This window comes from Halichondria panicea, chromosome 8 (genome assembly GCF_963675165.1).
Source record: "Halichondria panicea chromosome 8, odHalPani1.1, whole genome shotgun sequence".
NCBI classification, from domain to species: Eukaryota; Metazoa; Porifera; class Demospongiae; order Suberitida; family Halichondriidae; genus Halichondria; species Halichondria panicea.
This window is the reverse complement of record NC_087384.1, coordinates 2,806,972-2,824,440: the sequence shown is the minus strand read 5'-3', so window position 1 is coordinate 2,824,440 and position 17,469 is coordinate 2,806,972. Positions and strand designations below refer to the sequence as shown.

The 17,469-nt window shown below is 41.5% G+C and overlaps 1 protein-coding gene across 11 annotated transcripts in view; it reads right to left on the bottom strand.

The window, feature by feature from the left end:
• LOC135339631 (uncharacterized) overlaps positions 1-17,206 on the bottom strand; it is a 39,676-nt gene extending 22,470 nt beyond the window's left edge. For 4 of the 11 annotated variants that reach the window (XM_064535785.1, XM_064535786.1, XM_064535789.1 and 1 more), the window contains exons 1-13: positions 17,007-17,206; positions 16,802-16,897; positions 14,599-14,697; positions 13,611-13,709; positions 10,342-10,440; positions 8,045-8,143; positions 7,372-7,470; positions 6,856-6,954; positions 4,151-4,249; positions 3,476-3,574; positions 2,503-2,601; positions 1,828-1,926; positions 1,312-1,410 (exon numbers count right to left, since the gene is read on the bottom strand). In XM_064535785.1, the coding sequence (XP_064391855.1) occupies positions 1,312-1,410; positions 1,828-1,926; positions 2,503-2,601; positions 3,476-3,574; positions 4,151-4,249; positions 6,856-6,954; positions 7,372-7,470; positions 8,045-8,143; positions 10,342-10,440; positions 13,611-13,709; positions 14,599-14,697; positions 16,802-16,897; positions 17,007-17,009 (1,188 nt within the window). In that variant the 5' untranslated portion in view covers positions 17,010-17,206. Of the gene's footprint in view, positions 1-1,311; positions 1,411-1,827; positions 1,927-2,502; positions 2,602-3,475; positions 3,575-4,150; positions 4,250-6,855; positions 6,955-7,371; positions 7,471-8,044; positions 8,144-8,826; positions 9,981-10,341; positions 10,441-13,610; positions 13,710-14,598; positions 14,698-16,801; positions 16,898-17,006 lie in introns of those variants that run through there. The other 7 variants (XM_064535791.1, XM_064535795.1, XM_064535788.1 and 4 more) reach the window with 6 other exon arrangements.
• Between the last annotated feature and the right edge of the window lie 263 nt (positions 17,207-17,469).

Genomic DNA, 17,469 nt, shown 5'->3' with positions numbered 1-17,469 from the left:
TGCTAGGCATTTTATTGCTCTGGAAACCCGATAGAGAATTTACAGACATTTCACTTCACTGTTAATTAAGAATCCGACGGTTAAAGGGTTAAAAACACCATAATTATGGGAAAGTATCCACTCTCAAGTACTATAGGTTCACTCATTGACAAAGATGAGAGTACACACAGAGAAGGAATCAGCTAGTTCACTGTTATATATAATGTAGGTTTGTATTCATTGTATCGGCACAATGTTTTTTACAACAGAACACCGTGCCGCACGGTGTTCTGTTGTAAAAAACATCGTGCCGATACAATGAGAACGTGGTTACATCGATCTGCACACTATGTTATAGTTAGAACATGGGCATGAGGTATCTATGTGTTATAGTGTCCCAAAGCTCGAGGGCTTTAGCCCGAGGGATGAGGGACACTATAACCATAGATACCGAATGCACATGTTCTAACTGATTTAGATCCCAAAACCTATTGGCTACTAGAAATGCACTAGCTTAGCATCAGTCAACCTATATAAACAGCCAACCTAGCAACTGCATCATTATTCTTTTGATAACTAATATCTGATGTTGGCATCTCTGTGTCTCTACTAAATCTGTGGTCTCTATTCAAGTCAACTTTGTTCCTCCACCTCAGTTTGATGGACAAAAGTATAGTCTTAGCTCCACCCACAAAACGGAAACATCCAGCTCCTCCCCCAGTTTTGCAGCAAACAAGCCCAGCACACTCCAAGAAACAAGCGGCTCGTACTACTCTCACAAAGCGAAAGGAAGACACCTAAGCTAGAATTTGCAGCAAACAAGCCCAGCAAACGAGCGGCTCCTATACTACTCTTGAACAAAGCGAAAGGAACTTTAGGAAGAAGCCAAAGCTAGAATCCCAGCACTTCCATACATCCAGCTCCTCCCCCATGCAGCCTTGCAGTAAAAAAGCACAGCACACTGCCCAAAAAACGAGCGTCTCCTACTACTCTTGAACAAATCCAAAAAAAGAAACTAGAGCTTCTCTCTTTCATTCTAGTTCTGTTATTATTAGACAAAGCATCTAGCTACAATAATTTTTATGTCATTACATGTCTTGTAAATCACAATACAATGTACAATGTTGTAGTTTGTAGCCCAGAGCAATCTATAGTACCGGTACTATAGCTCATAGTTCCCTGCTAAATACACTCAAATGGGATCTAATGAATACTAGATACCAAGAATTTGCTGCTTACTTAAGTGGACTCACTAAGTAACTATTGCTTACTACCCTGTGACTCTTCCACTAGCCATTGCTAGTGCAAATGGTTCATGTAACCATAACTGACCTTGCTCTGCATGTTGACTGTAGCCTTGGCTGCTAAGAGGACCCTCACCACCTCATCATGTCCATTCCTACAGGCCATGTAGAGAGCTGTCACGTTGTCCTATAGTTAGGAGAAGACATTCTATAAATACACGGCAAAGAAAGCATCCACTTTCAAGTACTCATGCAGTTCACTCATTGACAGAGATGAGAGTATACACACACAGAGAATGGAATCAGTTAGTGCACTGTTACACTGATACCCACTACACCACGCACATTGATCAGATCACTAACGGTATTCGCCTCCAATATTTAATTGCTTTCCGGAAGCGGGGGCGGGACTTCAATCCATGCCTAAAATGGGTACTAGCGTGATGACCTTTGACCTGCCATTATTTCTCTTTGGACAAGTACCAGTAGATAATAATTATTATGATACAGTGAAAGGTACGAATCATGAGTCTTAAAAGCAAATGTACAGAGATAAAGGATTAATGCTTATGAAATACAACACTAAAGTGGTATTAAACCTCACCTTCCATTGAATGTCCACCTGAGCTTTAGCCGCAATCAACACTTCAACTACCCTCAAGTGACCATTCTGAGCAGCTACAAACAGCGCAGTGGTTCCATCCTGTACAGAGTCAAGTGACAAGTGATGAGCAGGTGAACACACACAAACACCAGCTCACAGACCAACTTTTATATAAGGTTACCCACGATACACCACCAGTAACATCATATACCCAGGGTGTCATACAGGGGGGGAAAGGGGGATATCCCCATTTCCCCTCCCCTTTCAATTATGACTGAGTGTCCATAGCTGGGTATTGAATTAGCAGTTAACCTTTTTTTAGCAACATTTTCTGGTTACTTTTCTCATTTCCCCCCACTACTTCAAAATCCTGTAGGACACCCTGTATACCGTATAGCACGAACATTTCGAGGCACTTATATTTCGTGGATTGGCCTTTAAAAGCATTTCCTTGCACAATGTTCGCGGAATGACTGCTTACCGGAAACCACGCCTTTAAATCTTTGCACGTTATAGCAGATAATCCTAATTAAAGAACAATTTTTTAGTGGACTTTATTTCCGTGCAGGATTGCTAACCCACAAAATCCACAAAAACGTTGTGATATAATCACCAGGACATGGTGAGGTCTATGACTAGCTAATCTCTGAGATGTGTACAGCTAGATACACTCACCTCTTCTTGCATATCAACATTGGCTCCAGCATCGATTAGGAGCTCCACACACTTCAGGTGACCATTGAAACTGGCTGACCAGAGAGGGGACTGACCAGACTGTATATGCAGTACATAAACAAGATGTTGTGAAACAAGTGTTTGCTAGTGTAAACAAAACATCCTTTTTTTTAACCTTAGAAACAGAGTATGTGCACATATTTACGGTGTTTTGCTTTATCCTTGTTTCGCCTACCAGCAGGAAAAATTTTACTATTATTCAAAGCTCCCTTACGTGATTCTTAGGCAGTGTCCACACCTTACTGTGCATCATATGGAAGCGTTTGTGTATGTCATCAGAAGCTCATTTGAAGGCATGCAGTGTATTTTAGTTATATAATCGTTTCGGGTGTACCTACTACAAAGAGAGGCTGTGATCACACTGCAAATTATCACTATATGGATTCCCTCTTTCTTAAGTAGCTGGGCATTGTATGCAAGTAAAAATCAACTACTATAGAATTGGCTTTAGGTTGGTCAGTAATAAATAATTTGCGTCCTGTTTAAAAACATCACACGGTATTCGCCTCCAATATTCAATTGCTTTGCGAAAGCGGGAGCGAGGCTTCAATCCATACCTAAAATGGGTACTAGCGTAATGACCTTTGGCCTGCCATTATTTCTTTGGACAAATACCAGTAGATAATAATTATTATGATACAATATATAAATTTATACAGCTATAAACAGCGCGGTTCCATCCTGTACAGAGTTAAGTGAGAAGTGATAATATCAGCACTGATTCTTTCACACCACTGATTCTTTCACACCATACTATTGCCTTTCAAAAACTACGTACAGTGGCACAATAAATAATTCACAGAGAAGCGCAATGTGAATGATAGGTAAGGATCATGAGTCTTAAAAGCAAATGTACAGAGATAACGGTTTTGAGAATACAATACTAACAGTGGTATGAGCAATTAAACCTCACCTTCTGTTGAATATCAACCTGAGCCTTAGCCGCAATCAACACTTCAACTACCCTCAAGTGACCATTCTGAGCAGCTACAAACAGCGCAGTGGTTCCATCCTGTACAGAGTCAAGTGACAAGTGATGAGCAGGTGAACACACACAAACACCAGCTCACAGACCAACTTTTATATAAGGTTACCCACGATACACCACCAGTAACATCATATACCCAGGGTGTCATACAGGGGGGGAAAGGGGGATATCCCCATTTCCCCTCCCCTTTCAATTATGACTGAGTGTCCATAGCTGGGTATTGAATTAGCAGTTAACCTTTTTTTAGCAACATTTTCTGGTTACTTTTCTCATTTCCCCCCACTACTTCAAAATCCTGTAGGACACCCTGTATACCGTATAGCACGAACATTTCGAGGCACTTATATTTCGTGGATTGGCCTTTAAAAGCATTTCCTTGCACAATGTTCGCGGAATGACTGCTTACCGGAAACCACGCCTTTAAATCTTTGCACGTTATAGCAGATAATCCTAATTAAAGAACAATTTTTTAGTGGACTTTATTTCCGTGCAGGATTGCTAACCCACAAAATCCACAAAAACGTTGTGATATAATCACCAGGACATGGTGAGGTCTATGACTAGCTAATCTCTGAGATGTGTACAGCTAGATACACTCACCTCTTTCTGCATATCAACATTGGCTCCAGCATCGATTAGGAGCTCCACACACTTCAGGTGACCTTCGAAACTGGCTGACCAGAGAGGGGTCTCTCCCGACTGTATATGCAGTACATAAACAAGATGTTGTGAAACAAGTGTTTGCTAGTGTAAACAAAACATCCTTTTTTTAACCTTAGAAACAGAGTATGTGCACATATTTATGGTGTTTTGCTTTATCCTTGTTTCGCCTACCAGCAGGAAAAATGTTACTATTATTCAAAGCTCCCTTACGTGATTCTTAGGCCTGGGCTGAGTATCCACACCTTACTGTGCATCATATGGAAGCGTTGTGTATGTCATCAGAAGCTCATTTGAAGGCATGCAATGTATTTTAGTTATATAATCGTTTCGGGTGTACCTACTACAAAGAGAGGCTGTGATCACACTGCAAATTATCATTATGGATTCCCTCTTTAATTTCTTAAGTAGCTGGGCATTGTATGCAAGTAAAAATCAACTACTAGAATTGGCTTTAGGTTGGTCAGTAATAATAATAATTTGCATTAGAGCGGCGTTTGACATAACAGACTGTTTAACCCTTTAACCGCAATAGTGACTTTTTTTTGCGAAATTCTAATTCTGCGATACTTAAGAAGTAGCTTGAACTACGCACATCCCTGTATAGAGGAAGAGCTGTAGAATCACGTGCAATTTAGTCTAGAACTTTCCAAGCCACGTTGCTATGTTAAAATTTCATTAGCATCTTACCGCACGAAGTTTATAGCTATGGCTAGGTTGTTTACTTGTGCCGATGTGCTTGAACAGCTTGAGGACAGCAATGGCGATGTCTCCTCTGGTGATGACAGTGCCTATGAAGGAGAGGGGATAGTAGGATACCTCCCAAAGGCTACCAGCTTTATGCCAGACGCTGATGAACTGTCTGGGACTGAGGACATGCATGACATGGACCTAGACGCTAGAGCTATGGACCAGGACGGTGAAAGACCAGGAGAGGGCTCACTGTGTGACTCTGGCAAGTAGTATAGTATAGCTAGAATATCAGTAGTGTAAGTATAGTATAGCTAAAATAGAATTAGCAGTAATGAACAGTCTTTATGTGAGCTTGTAAATTTCATAGATCGTTCACTGATAGTAATACATGTACGTATTGTACTTCAAATTGATATTATCTTAGCACTGTTACATTTATATGATGTGAAAATCAAGCTTAGTCAAGCCTTTATACCATATGACAGGCTGATCCATAAAAAAAAATTTTTGGATTTTATCTCACCGCTGGCCGAGCATTTAAAATGATAAAAACGGGTGAGCGTAATAACCGTGGTTGTTATGGCAACACATGTTGCACCATTTTATTTCCTTGTTGTATGGGCATTCTATTGGTATATGGTTGCTAGGCATTTTATTGCTCTGGAAACCCGATAGAGAATTTACAGACATTTCACTTCACTGTTAATTAAGAATCCGACGGTTAAAGGGTTAAAAACACCATAATTATGGGAAAGTATCCACTCTCAAGTACTATAGGTTCACTCATTGACAAAGATGAGAGTACACACAGAGAAGGAATCAGCTAGTTCACTGTTATATATAATGTAGGTTTGTATTCATTGTATCGGCACAATGTTTTTTACAACAGAACACCGTGCCGCACGGTGTTCTGTTGTAAAAAACATCGTGCCGATACAATGAGAACGTGGTTACATCGATCTGCACACTATGTTATAGTTAGAACATGGGCATGAGGTATCTATGTGTTATAGTGTCCCAAAGCTCGAGGGCTTTAGCCCGAGGGATGAGGGACACTATAACCATAGATACCGAATGCACATGTTCTAACTGATTTAGATCCCAAAACCTATTGGCTACTAGAAATGCACTAGCTTAGCATCAGTCAACCTATATAAACAGCCAACCTAGCAACTGCATCATTATTCTTTTGATAACTAATATCTGATGTTGGCATCTCTGTGTCTCTACTAAATCTGTGGTCTCTATTCAAGTCAACTTTGTTCCTCCACCTCAGTTTGATGGACAAAAGTATAGTCTTAGCTCCACCCACAAAACGGAAACATCCAGCTCCTCCCCCAGTTTTGCAGCAAACAAGCCCAGCACACTCCAAGAAACAAGCGGCTCGTACTACTCTCACAAAGCGAAAGGAAGACACCTAAGCTAGAATTTGCAGCAAACAAGCCCAGCAAACGAGCGGCTCCTATACTACTCTTGAACAAAGCGAAAGGAACTTTAGGAAGAAGCCAAAGCTAGAATCCCAGCACTTCCATACATCCAGCTCCTCCCCCATGCAGCCTTGCAGTAAAAAAGCACAGCACACTGCCCAAAAAACGAGCGTCTCCTACTACTCTTGAACAAATCCAAAAAAAGAAACTAGAGCTTCTCTCTTTCATTCTAGTTCTGTTATTATTAGACAAAGCATCTAGCTACAATAATTTTTATGTCATTACATGTCTTGTAAATCACAATACAATGTACAATGTTGTAGTTTGTAGCCCAGAGCAATCTATAGTACCGGTACTATAGCTCATAGTTCCCTGCTAAATACACTCAAATGGGATCAAATGAATACTAGATACCAAGAATTTGCTGCTTACTTAAGTGGACTCACTAAGTAACTATTGCTTACTACCCTGTGACTCTTCCACTAGCCATTGCTAGTGCAAATGGTTCATGTAACCATAACTGACCTTGCTCTGCATGTTGACTGTAGCCTTGGCTGCTAAGAGGACCCTCACCACCTCATCATGTCCATTCCTACAGGCCATGTAGAGAGCTGTCACGTTGTCCTATAGTTAGGAGAAGACATTCTATAAATACACGGCAAAGAAAGCATCCACTTTCAAGTACTCATGCAGTTCACTCATTGACAGAGATGAGAGTATACACACACAGAGAATGGAATCAGTTAGTGCACTGTTACACTGATACCCACTACACCACGCACATTGATCAGATCACTAACGGTATTCGCCTCCAATATTTAATTGCTTTCCGGAAGCGGGGGCGGGGCTTCAATCCATGCCTAAAATGGGTACTAGCGTGATGACCTTTGACCTGCCATTATTTCTCTTTGGACAAGTACCAGTAGATAATAATTATTATGATACAGTGAAAGGTACGAATCATGAGTCTTAAAAGCAAATGTACAGAGATAAAGGATTAATGCTTATGAAATACAACACTAAAGTGGTATTAAACCTCACCTTCTGTTGAATGTCCACCTGAGCTTTAGCCGCAATCAACACTTCAACTACCCTCAAGTGACCATTCTGAGCAGCTACAAACAGCGCAGTGGTTCCATCCTGTACAGAGTTAGGTGAGAAGTGATGAGCAGGTGAACACACACAAACACCAGCTCACAGACCAACTTTTATACAAGGTTACCCACGATACACCACCAGTAACATCATATACCCAGGGTGTCACACAGGGGGGGGGGAAGGGGGATATCTTCATTTCCCCCTCCCAATTATGACTGAGTGTCCATAGCTGGGTATTGAATTAACAGTTGACCTTTTTTTAGCAAGATTTTCTGGTTACTTTTCTCATTTCCCCCCTCTACTTCAAAATCCTATATAACACCCAGTATACCGTATAGCACGAAAATTTCGAGGCACTTATATTTCGTGGATTGGCCTTTAAAAGCATTTTGTTGCACAATGTTCGCAGAATGACTGCTTACCGGAAACCACGCCTTTAAATCTTTGCACGTTATAGCAGATAATCCTAAATAAAGAACAATTTTAGTGGACTTTATTTCCGTGTAGGATTGCTAACCCACGAATTCCACGAAAATGTTGCGATATACGGTATATCACATCACCAGGACATGGTGAGGTCTATGACTAGCCAATGTGTACAGCTAGATACACTCACCTCTTCTTGCATATCAACATTGGCTCCAGCATCGATTAGGAGCTCCACACACTTCAGGTGACCTTCGAAACTGGCTGACCAGAGAGGGGTCTCTCCCGACTGTATATGCAGTACATAAACAAGATGTTGTGAAACAAGTGTTTGCTAGTGTAAACAAAACATCCTTTTTTTAACCTTATAAACAGAGTATGTGCACATATTTACGGTGTTTTGCTTTATCCTTGTTTCGCCTACCAGCAGGAAAAATGTTACTATTATTCAAAGCTCCCTTACGTGATTCTTAGGCAGTATCCACACCTTACTGTGCATCATATGGAAGCGTTGTGTATGTCATCAGAAGCTCATTTGAAGGCATGCAGTGTATTTTAGTTATATAATCGTTTCGGGTGTACCTACTACAAAGAGAGGCTGTGATCACACTGCAAATTATCATTATGGATTCCCTCTTTAATTTCTTAAGTAGCTGGGCATTGTATGCAAGTAAAAATCAACTACTAGAATTGGCTTTAGGTTGGTCAGTAATAATAATAATTTGCGTTAGAGCGGCGTTTGACATAATAGACTGTTTAAAAACACCACATGGGAAAGTATCCACTCTCAAGTACTATAGGTTCACTCATTGACAGAGATGAGAGTACACACAGAGAAGGAATCAACTAGTTCACTGTTATATATAATGTAGGTTTGTATTCATTGTATCAGCACGGTGCCGATACAATGAATACAACAGAACGTAGTTACATCGATCTGCACACTATTGAATACTAGATAGATATACGTACCGTACCCTCGCGAAAATAAGCCCATCTTGAATAAACGCCCATCCCCTCTTTTGCTTCGAAGTTCTTGCACAAGGGTATTTTCACTCGATTATAAGCCCACCCAGAATGAAGAGTTTGAGCATGCGCAGTAGCTAAATGCCACATGTTGACTAGTGAAGAAAGGAAGTTTTAGGTAGTAGCTAGTACGACTATACTCCTTGCTGGACCAAGATCAGACATATAACTTTCTCTGTATGGATCTGTTTGCCCTTGAAGATGTATATGCAGGGAACAAGTAGTCCTATATGCAGAGAAAAGAAAACACAAAGTCCAAAAAAGTTGTCACACATGCAGGTTACCTTGCCTTGGTTTTCTGAAACAAAGTACCTGATAGCTGCTCTGTAGGAGTATGACCTACCATCCTTTGGGAAGTTTCTGCTACATCTGACATCGACACAAGTGACAAGCAACGAATAGAGTCAAGAGTCCACTTCTTCATGTTCATTCTCTTGTCATGCTTTAATCATACCAAGGGTGTATACAGAGAAGAGGGCATGCAACTCACTATGTATCCTACGTACTAATCCGACTTCGTATCAGAGACCGGATATGCTAAAAATAGAATCCAGTATACGGACGTGAACAAGTGGGCGGTGTTGTTTACGGAGTTATAATTATGGGCGTGTACATCAGAGCTGCCTAGCTAGCTAGCTAGCTAACAGTGCAGTATTATTTTAGAGAAGTGTCATGACCAGTCCTAGTCCAGCCAGGTCCAAGACAACCCCTTCGAGCATGAAGTTGAGTGCTGGGCGCATTGTTAAGAAGTACCAAAGACTCAGGAAGACAGATTATTGTACCTAGGTTTCATCTTCTTGGAGTTGCAACTGTTGGATGGTTTGCCTTTGCCTTTGACACTGCTAGTACAAGCCATACTGCTGCTGAGAACTAGTTTTACTATGCTGCAATCGAGCTAGCTAGCTGGCACAGATATAAAAAATACTTTGATTTACCTTGTGCGGTCAAAGGTTACGCGTGGGCGTTTTTGTGGGCAGTTCTAAAAATAGCTCAATACGAAGTCGGATGATTCTGAGAATGGGGCGAGTTGCATGCCCTCTTCTCTGTATACGCCCTTGATCATACTCATGCATTAGTTTTTATGAAATTGTTGTTGTCAATGAAATGTTCATACTATGTTACTGTATTACTAAAAATGGTCATAATTAATTATAGAGCAAAGTGTAAACCTCGATTTGAGGCCGCGAGTGGGCGTATATTCGAATGAAAACTTGCCGTTCGCGATTAAACGCCCAGTCCCCTAATAAGCCTAGACTTCTTGCAGAAAAGGATGGGCGTATTTTCGCGAGGGTACGGTACTACAAAGAATTTGCTGTCCAAGTTGCTTGCTTAAGTGGACTCAGTATACACACACAGAGAATGGAATCAGTTAGTACACTGTTACACTGGTACCCACTACACCACGCACATTGATAGGATCAAACACCAGCTGTGCAAATGGTTCATGTAACCATAACTGACCTTGCTCTGCATGTTGACTGTAGCCTTGGCTGCTAAGAGGACCCTCACCACCTCATCATGTCCATTGTTACTGGCTGCGTGGAGAACTGTCCAGTTGTCCTATAGTTAGGAGAAGACATTCTATAAATACACGGCAAAGAAAGCATCCACTTTCAAGTACCCATGCAGTTCACTCATTGACAGAGATGAGAGTACACACACACAGAGAATGGAATCAGTTAGTGCACTGTTACACTGATACCCACTACACCACGCACATTGATAGGATCACTAACGATATTCACCTCCAATATTTAATTGCTTTCCGGAATCGGGGGCGGGGCTTCAATCCATGCCTAAATGGGTACTAGCGCAATTACCTTTGACATGCCATTATTTGTTTAGATAAGTACAGGTAGATAATAACAGAAGCAGAAACGGACAATAACACCAGCTCCTCAGTGTCCAAGGCAAATTTATAACAGTCACTAACACTTGGATCACTAAATAGTGCCAAAATGTGGAGGCGGTGGCTTAACCTCAAAAATGTTAAGGTGGCTGTGAATAAAATAAGGGTGGGGTTGGGACTACTTTGACCTTTAGCTAATTAATTGCAGACTATATACTTCTAGCCTAGGTTTTAGTGTCTGGGTGGGAGTGGTCAGCACCATCTAGCGCTGACCTGATATCAGGCTGCTCATAGTTTCGAGGCTAGCACAGGAGCACCCTCTGTTACTTTATTAGCTAAGGTAAAGTGGTTCTAACCTCATCTATATTCATGGCCATCTTAACATAATCGAGATTAAGCCACCGCCACACCACCAACTAACACCTGTCGCCACCTTCGAGGTATAGCCGCCGCCGCCTCATACCACAGCAAATTTGTTTTCTTTTGATAATATTCAACTCTCATAGACCACAACCAGTGTCTGGTCTCAGCCTCCATTGCCATGTGTGTCACTGGGTATTTTGTGGACGACCACAGGAGGATGGCTACCAAACACTGTTGGTGATGTTGCAAAAAAAAAACTGACCACCAATTAACAGACGCGATCCGACCCTGTTGAAGATCTTCACCGTTTGATCATGGGAACAGTGCACCTATTTTTATGCTTCGAGGCGTAGCCGCAGGAGGGATACGGTAAAGCTGACTGTGTGTGTGTCTGTGTCTGTTCCAGCTGTAACTGCTCAACGGTTGTAATGCGACGAAAACTAACAGCTTCTATAGGCTTCTAGCCACGTTCTCTTGGATTTTGATTCGTGGATTAGCAAACTAAAGCTTCTTTCTCGAGTTATGGCTAGTTTGACTCACATTGAAGGCTGTTGCAGTCTCTTCAGAATCTTTCGTAGCATTATCTGTTCGCACAAAGTTTCTATTCAATTTATAAGATAGTTTTGCACTAAAGCGCTAGCTTTTTGTTAGCTACAAGAGTTAGAAAAGAGCTGTAAAACTAGCTATACTGTAGCAGTCATTGACCTTGCAGACTTTTTTTTCCCCTTGCAGACACACCCCTTATTTCTGTGTACGTAATGCGCATGCACCACGTGTAAGAGAATAAATCCAGAGCAGAGACAGCTATCATCTTTTCTTGAGCCAGAGGGCCTGGTAAGCTACCATATACATATACAACAGCTATATGAATGTACACAAGTCTTTTCTATCTTCTCAGTTATGATAGATATAAATATGCACTGTAACTCCAGATTCTGGAAAATCTTCTTTCTTGAGGCCACAAACCACTACAATGATACCATAACAAGATAACAACAATATATGCATGTAATTAAACAAGTCTTTTCTTTTCAGTAGGTTTATATAGATAAGCTAACTTTAATGTAAAATTCATTATAGAAACTAAAACACTCTAGAGCGAAAGCATAACATGGCGAGAGGCATTAGCAAGCACACGCTCGCAACACTCGTTATATTTATTGTTTGTTAGTGTTTAGTTTTGTACACATTTGCATTATTTATGATGCCTCGTACAGTTGCAAGCGCCCCCTAAATACATGTAACTGATAGTACCATCTCCCGAAACTATTGACATGTTCGTTAGACTAGTACAGTGTACGTGTGTACAAAGATCTCAGACTCAGTCTGATAAATCAGGATAGTGGCAGTGATACACCAAGGTCAAAGGTCATTATGCTAGTGCCCATTTTAGCACGCCCGCCCCCGCTTCCGGAAGCAACTTAATGTTGTAGGCGAATACCGTTAGTGATCCCATTGATCCTCACCTCATCGGCCTGGCTATGAAAAACCCTTTCAATTATGACCGAGTGTCCATAGCTGGGTATTGAATTAACAGTTGACCTTTTTTAGCAACATTTTCTGGTTACTTTTCTCATTTCCCCCCTCTACTTCAAAATCCTGTATGACACCAAGGGCGTATACAGAGAAGAGGGCATGCAACTCGCTATGTACCCTACGTACTCATCCGACTTCGTATCAGAGACCGGATATGCTAAAAATAGAATCCAGTATACGGACATGAACAAGTGGGCAGTGTTGTTTACGGAGTTATAATTATGGGCGTGTACATCAGAGCTATAGCTAGCTAACAGTGCAGTGTTATTTTAGAGAAGTGTCATGACCAGTCCTAGTCCAGCCAGGTCCAAGACAACCCCTTTGAGCGGGAAGTTAAGTGCTGGGCGTATTGTTAAGAAGTACCAGACACTCAGGAAGACAGGTTTATTGTACCTAGGTTTCATCTTCTTGGAGTTGCAACTGTTTGGATGGTTTGCCTTTGCCTTTGACATTGCTAGTACGAGCCATACTGCTGCTGAGAACTAGTTTTACTATGCTGCAATCGAGCTAGCTAGATAGCTAGCACAGATATAAAAAAGACTTTGATTTACCTTGTGCGGTCAAAGGTTACGCATGGGCGTTTTTGTGGGCAGTTCTAAAAATAGCTCAATACGAAGTCGGATGATTCTGAGAATAGGGCGAGTTGCATGCCCTCTTCTCTGTATACGCCCTTGATGACACCCTGTATACCGTATAGCACGAAATTTTCGAGGCACTTATATTTCGTGGATTGGCCTTAAAAGCATTTCGTTGCACAATATTCGCTGCTTACCGAAAACCACGCTTTTAAATCTTTGCACGTTATAGCAGATAATCCTAATTAAAGAACAATTTTAGTGGACTTTATTTCCGTGTACGATTGCTAACCCACGAAATCCAAGAAATTGTTGCGATATACGGTATATCACATCATCAGGACATAGTGAGGTCTATGACTAGCCAATCTCTGAGATGTGTACAGCTTACAGCTAGATACACTTACCTCTCTTTGTGTATCAACATTGGTTCCAGCATCGATTAGGAGCTCCACACACTTCAGGTGACCTTTGAAACTGGCCGCCAAGAGAGGGGACTCTCCCGACTGTATATGCAGTACATAAACAAGATGTTGTGAAACAAGTGTTTGCTAGCGTAAACAAAACATCATTTTTTTAACCATAGAAGAGGGAGGGAATTAGAAACAGAGTATGTGCACATATTTACGGTGTTTTGTTTGATCCCTGTTTCGCCTACTAGCGGGAAAAAATTTTACTATTATTCAAAGCTCCTATACGTGATTCTTAGGCCTGGACTGTATCCACACCTTACTGTGGATCATATGGAAGCGTTGTGTATGTTATCAGAAGCTCATTTGAAGGAAGGCAGTAGATTTATTTATATAATAGTTTCGGCTCGATCTAATGGCTTGTGTGTTCTACAAAGAGAGGCTGTGATCACACTGCAAAACATATTAGATTCCGTCTTTCTTAAGTAGCTGGACATTGTATGCAAGTTAAAAGGTTTAGAGTCTACTTATCCATGTTCATTCTTATTCATAGACATGCATTAGTTTATCTAGAATTGGCTTTAAGTTGGTCAGTAATTAATTATTTCATTATTTGCGTAAGCGGCGTTTGACATAACAGACTGTTTAAAAACACCACATGGGTAAGTATCCACTCTCGGTTCACTCATTGACAGAGATGAGAGTACACACAGAGAATGGAATCAGCTACTGTACCGTTATATCAAATGTAGGTTTGTATTCATTGTATCGGCACGGTGTTATTTACAACAGAACACTGTGCTGATACAATGAATACAACAGAACGTGGCTACATCGATCTGCACACTATTGAATACTAGATAGATATACTACCAAGAATTTGCTGCTTACTTAAGCGGACTCACTAAGTAACTATTGCTTACTACCCTGTGACTCTTGCACTAGCCATTACCAGTGCAAATGGTTCATCTTAACCTTAACTGACCTTGCTCTGCGTGTTGACCGTAGCCTTGGCTGCTAAGAGGACCCTCACAACCTCATCATGTCCATTCCCACAGGCCATGTGGAGAGCTGTCACGTTGTTCTATAGTTAGGAAAAGACATTCTATAAATACACGGCAAAGAAAGCATCCACTTTCAAGTACTCATGCAGTTCACTCATTGACAGAGATGAGAGTATACACACAGAGAATGGAATCAGCTAGTACACTGTTACACTGATACCCACTACACCACGCACATTGATCGGATCACTAACGATATTCGCCTCCAATATTTAATTGCTTTCCGGAATCGGGGGCGGGGCTTCAATCCATGCCTATATGGGTACTAGCGCAATTACCTTTGACATGCCATTATTTCTTTGGATAAGTACAGGTAGATAATAACAGAAGCAGAAACGGACAATAACACCAGCTCCCAGTGTCCAAGGCAAATTTATAACAGTCAGTTGAATGGATCACTAAAATAATAGTGCCAAAATGTGGAGGCGGTGGCTTAACCTCAAAAATGTTAAGGTGGCTATGAATAAAATAAGGGTGGGGTTGGAACTACTTCGACAGACTATATACTTCTAGCCTAGTTTTTAGTGTCTGGGTGGGAGTGGTCAGCACCATCTAGCGCTGACCTGATATCAGGCCGCTCATAGTTTCGAGGCTAGCACAAGAGCACCCTCTGTTACTTTATTAGCTAAGGTAAACTGGTTCTAACCTCATCTATATTCACGGCCATCTTAACATAATCGCCGCCGCCACACCACCAACTAACACCTGTCGCCACCTTCGAGGTATAGCCGCCGCCGCCTCATACCACAGAAAATTTGTTTTCTTTTGATACTATTCAACTCTCATAGACCACAACCAGTGCCTGGTCTCAGCCTCCATTGCCATGTGTGTCACTGGGTATTTTGTGGACGACCACAGGAGGATGGCTACCAAGCACTGTTGGTGATGTTGCAAAAAAAAACTGACCACCAATTAACAGACGCGATCCGACCCTATTGAAGATCTTCACCGTTTGATCATGGGAACAGTGTACCTATTTTTATGCCTCGAGGCGTAGCCGCAGGAGGGATACGGTAAAGCTGACTGTGTGTGTGTGTCTGTGTCTGTTCCAACTGTAACTGCTCAACGGTTGTAATGCGACGAAAACTAACAGCTTCTATAGGCTTCTAGCCACGTTCTCTTGGATTTTGATTCGTGGATTAGCAAACTAAAGCTTCTTTCTCGAGTTATGGCTAGTTTGACTCACATTGAAGGCTGTTGTAGTCTCTTCAGAATCTTTCGTAGAATTATCTGTTCGCACAAAGTTTCTATTCAATTTATAAGTTAGTTTTGCACTAAAGCGCTAGCTTTTTGCTAGCTACAAGAGTTAGAAAAGAGCTGTAAAACTAGCTATACTGTAGCAGTCATTGACCTTGCAGACTTTTTTTTTTGACCTTGCAGACACACCCCTTATTTCTGTGTACGTAATGCGCATGCGCGAGAATAAAATCCAGAGCAGAGACAGCTATATCTTTTCTTGAGCCAGAGGGCCTGGTAAGCTACCATATACATATACAACAGCTAGATATAACAATATGAATGTACACAAGTCTTTTCTATCTTCTCAGTTATGATAGATATAAATATGCACTGAACTCCAGATTCTGGAAGATCTTCTTTCTTGAGGCCACAAACCACTACAATGATACCATAATAAGATAACAACAATAATAAAATATGCATGTAATTAAACAAGTCTTTTCTTTTCAGTAGGTTTATATAGATAAGCTAACTTTAATGTAAAATTCATTATAGAAACTAGATCTACTAAAACACTCTAGAGCGAAAGCATAACATGGCGAGAGGCATTAGCAAGCACACGCTCGCAACACTCGTTATATTTATTGTTTGTTAGTGTTTAGTTTTGTACACATTTGTGTTTATTTATGATGCCTCATACAGTTGCAAGCGCCCCCTAAATACATGTAACTGATAGTATCATCTCCTGAAACTATTGACATGTTCATTAGACTAGTACAGTGTACGTGTGTACAAAGATCTCAGACTCAGTCAGGATAGTGGCAGTGATACACCAAGGTCAAAGGTCATTATGCTAGTATCCCTTTTAGACACGGCCCCGCCCCTGCTTCCGGAAGCAACTTAATGTTGGAGGCAAATGCCGTTAGTGATCCCATTGATCCTCACCTCATTGGTCTGGTTTGGATCTGCCCCTCCTTCCAGTGCCAACTGAACCACACCCACATTACCGATCTTGGAAGCTTCTATGAGTTCCATGAATGACTGAAGAGAAAAGTACATTGTTTAATAACCAAACTACACACAAAGCCTACTACCAAACTGAAAATAGAATGATTTTAGCTTGTGCTAGCTTGACACCTATTAAACTCACCATCCGGGGTTCTTGTGACACAACTTCCTGGGAGACCTACTCACACCTCAGTCACTAGTCTAGTCTCGATCTCCGTGGTCTCTGATCTGGTACTGGATCTGATCTGGTGGTCATATTCAAGGGCCCTTGCCTTGCACATGCCTCTGTAAGCTGTGCACATGCATGCCGCATGCCCATGCATTGCACATGACAATAAATGAAGACAGGGAAAGAAGTGGTAGATCGACCACACCTCTTACACACACTTCAAGACTCAAGGCTAGCTGGGCGGAGACTCAAGGCTAGCTGGGCGGAGCCCGGCACCCATTCCCAACAGGTGGCCGGGTGACACGCTTATATAGGATTTGTACTGCTGCACTGAGGAGTGCAGCCCAATCAGATTGCAGTATTGCAAGTGGTTGGTTAACACCCACTTAGCTAGGTGGGTGTGCAGCTGGGCAGAGCTGCCTTGAGCAAAATGGAG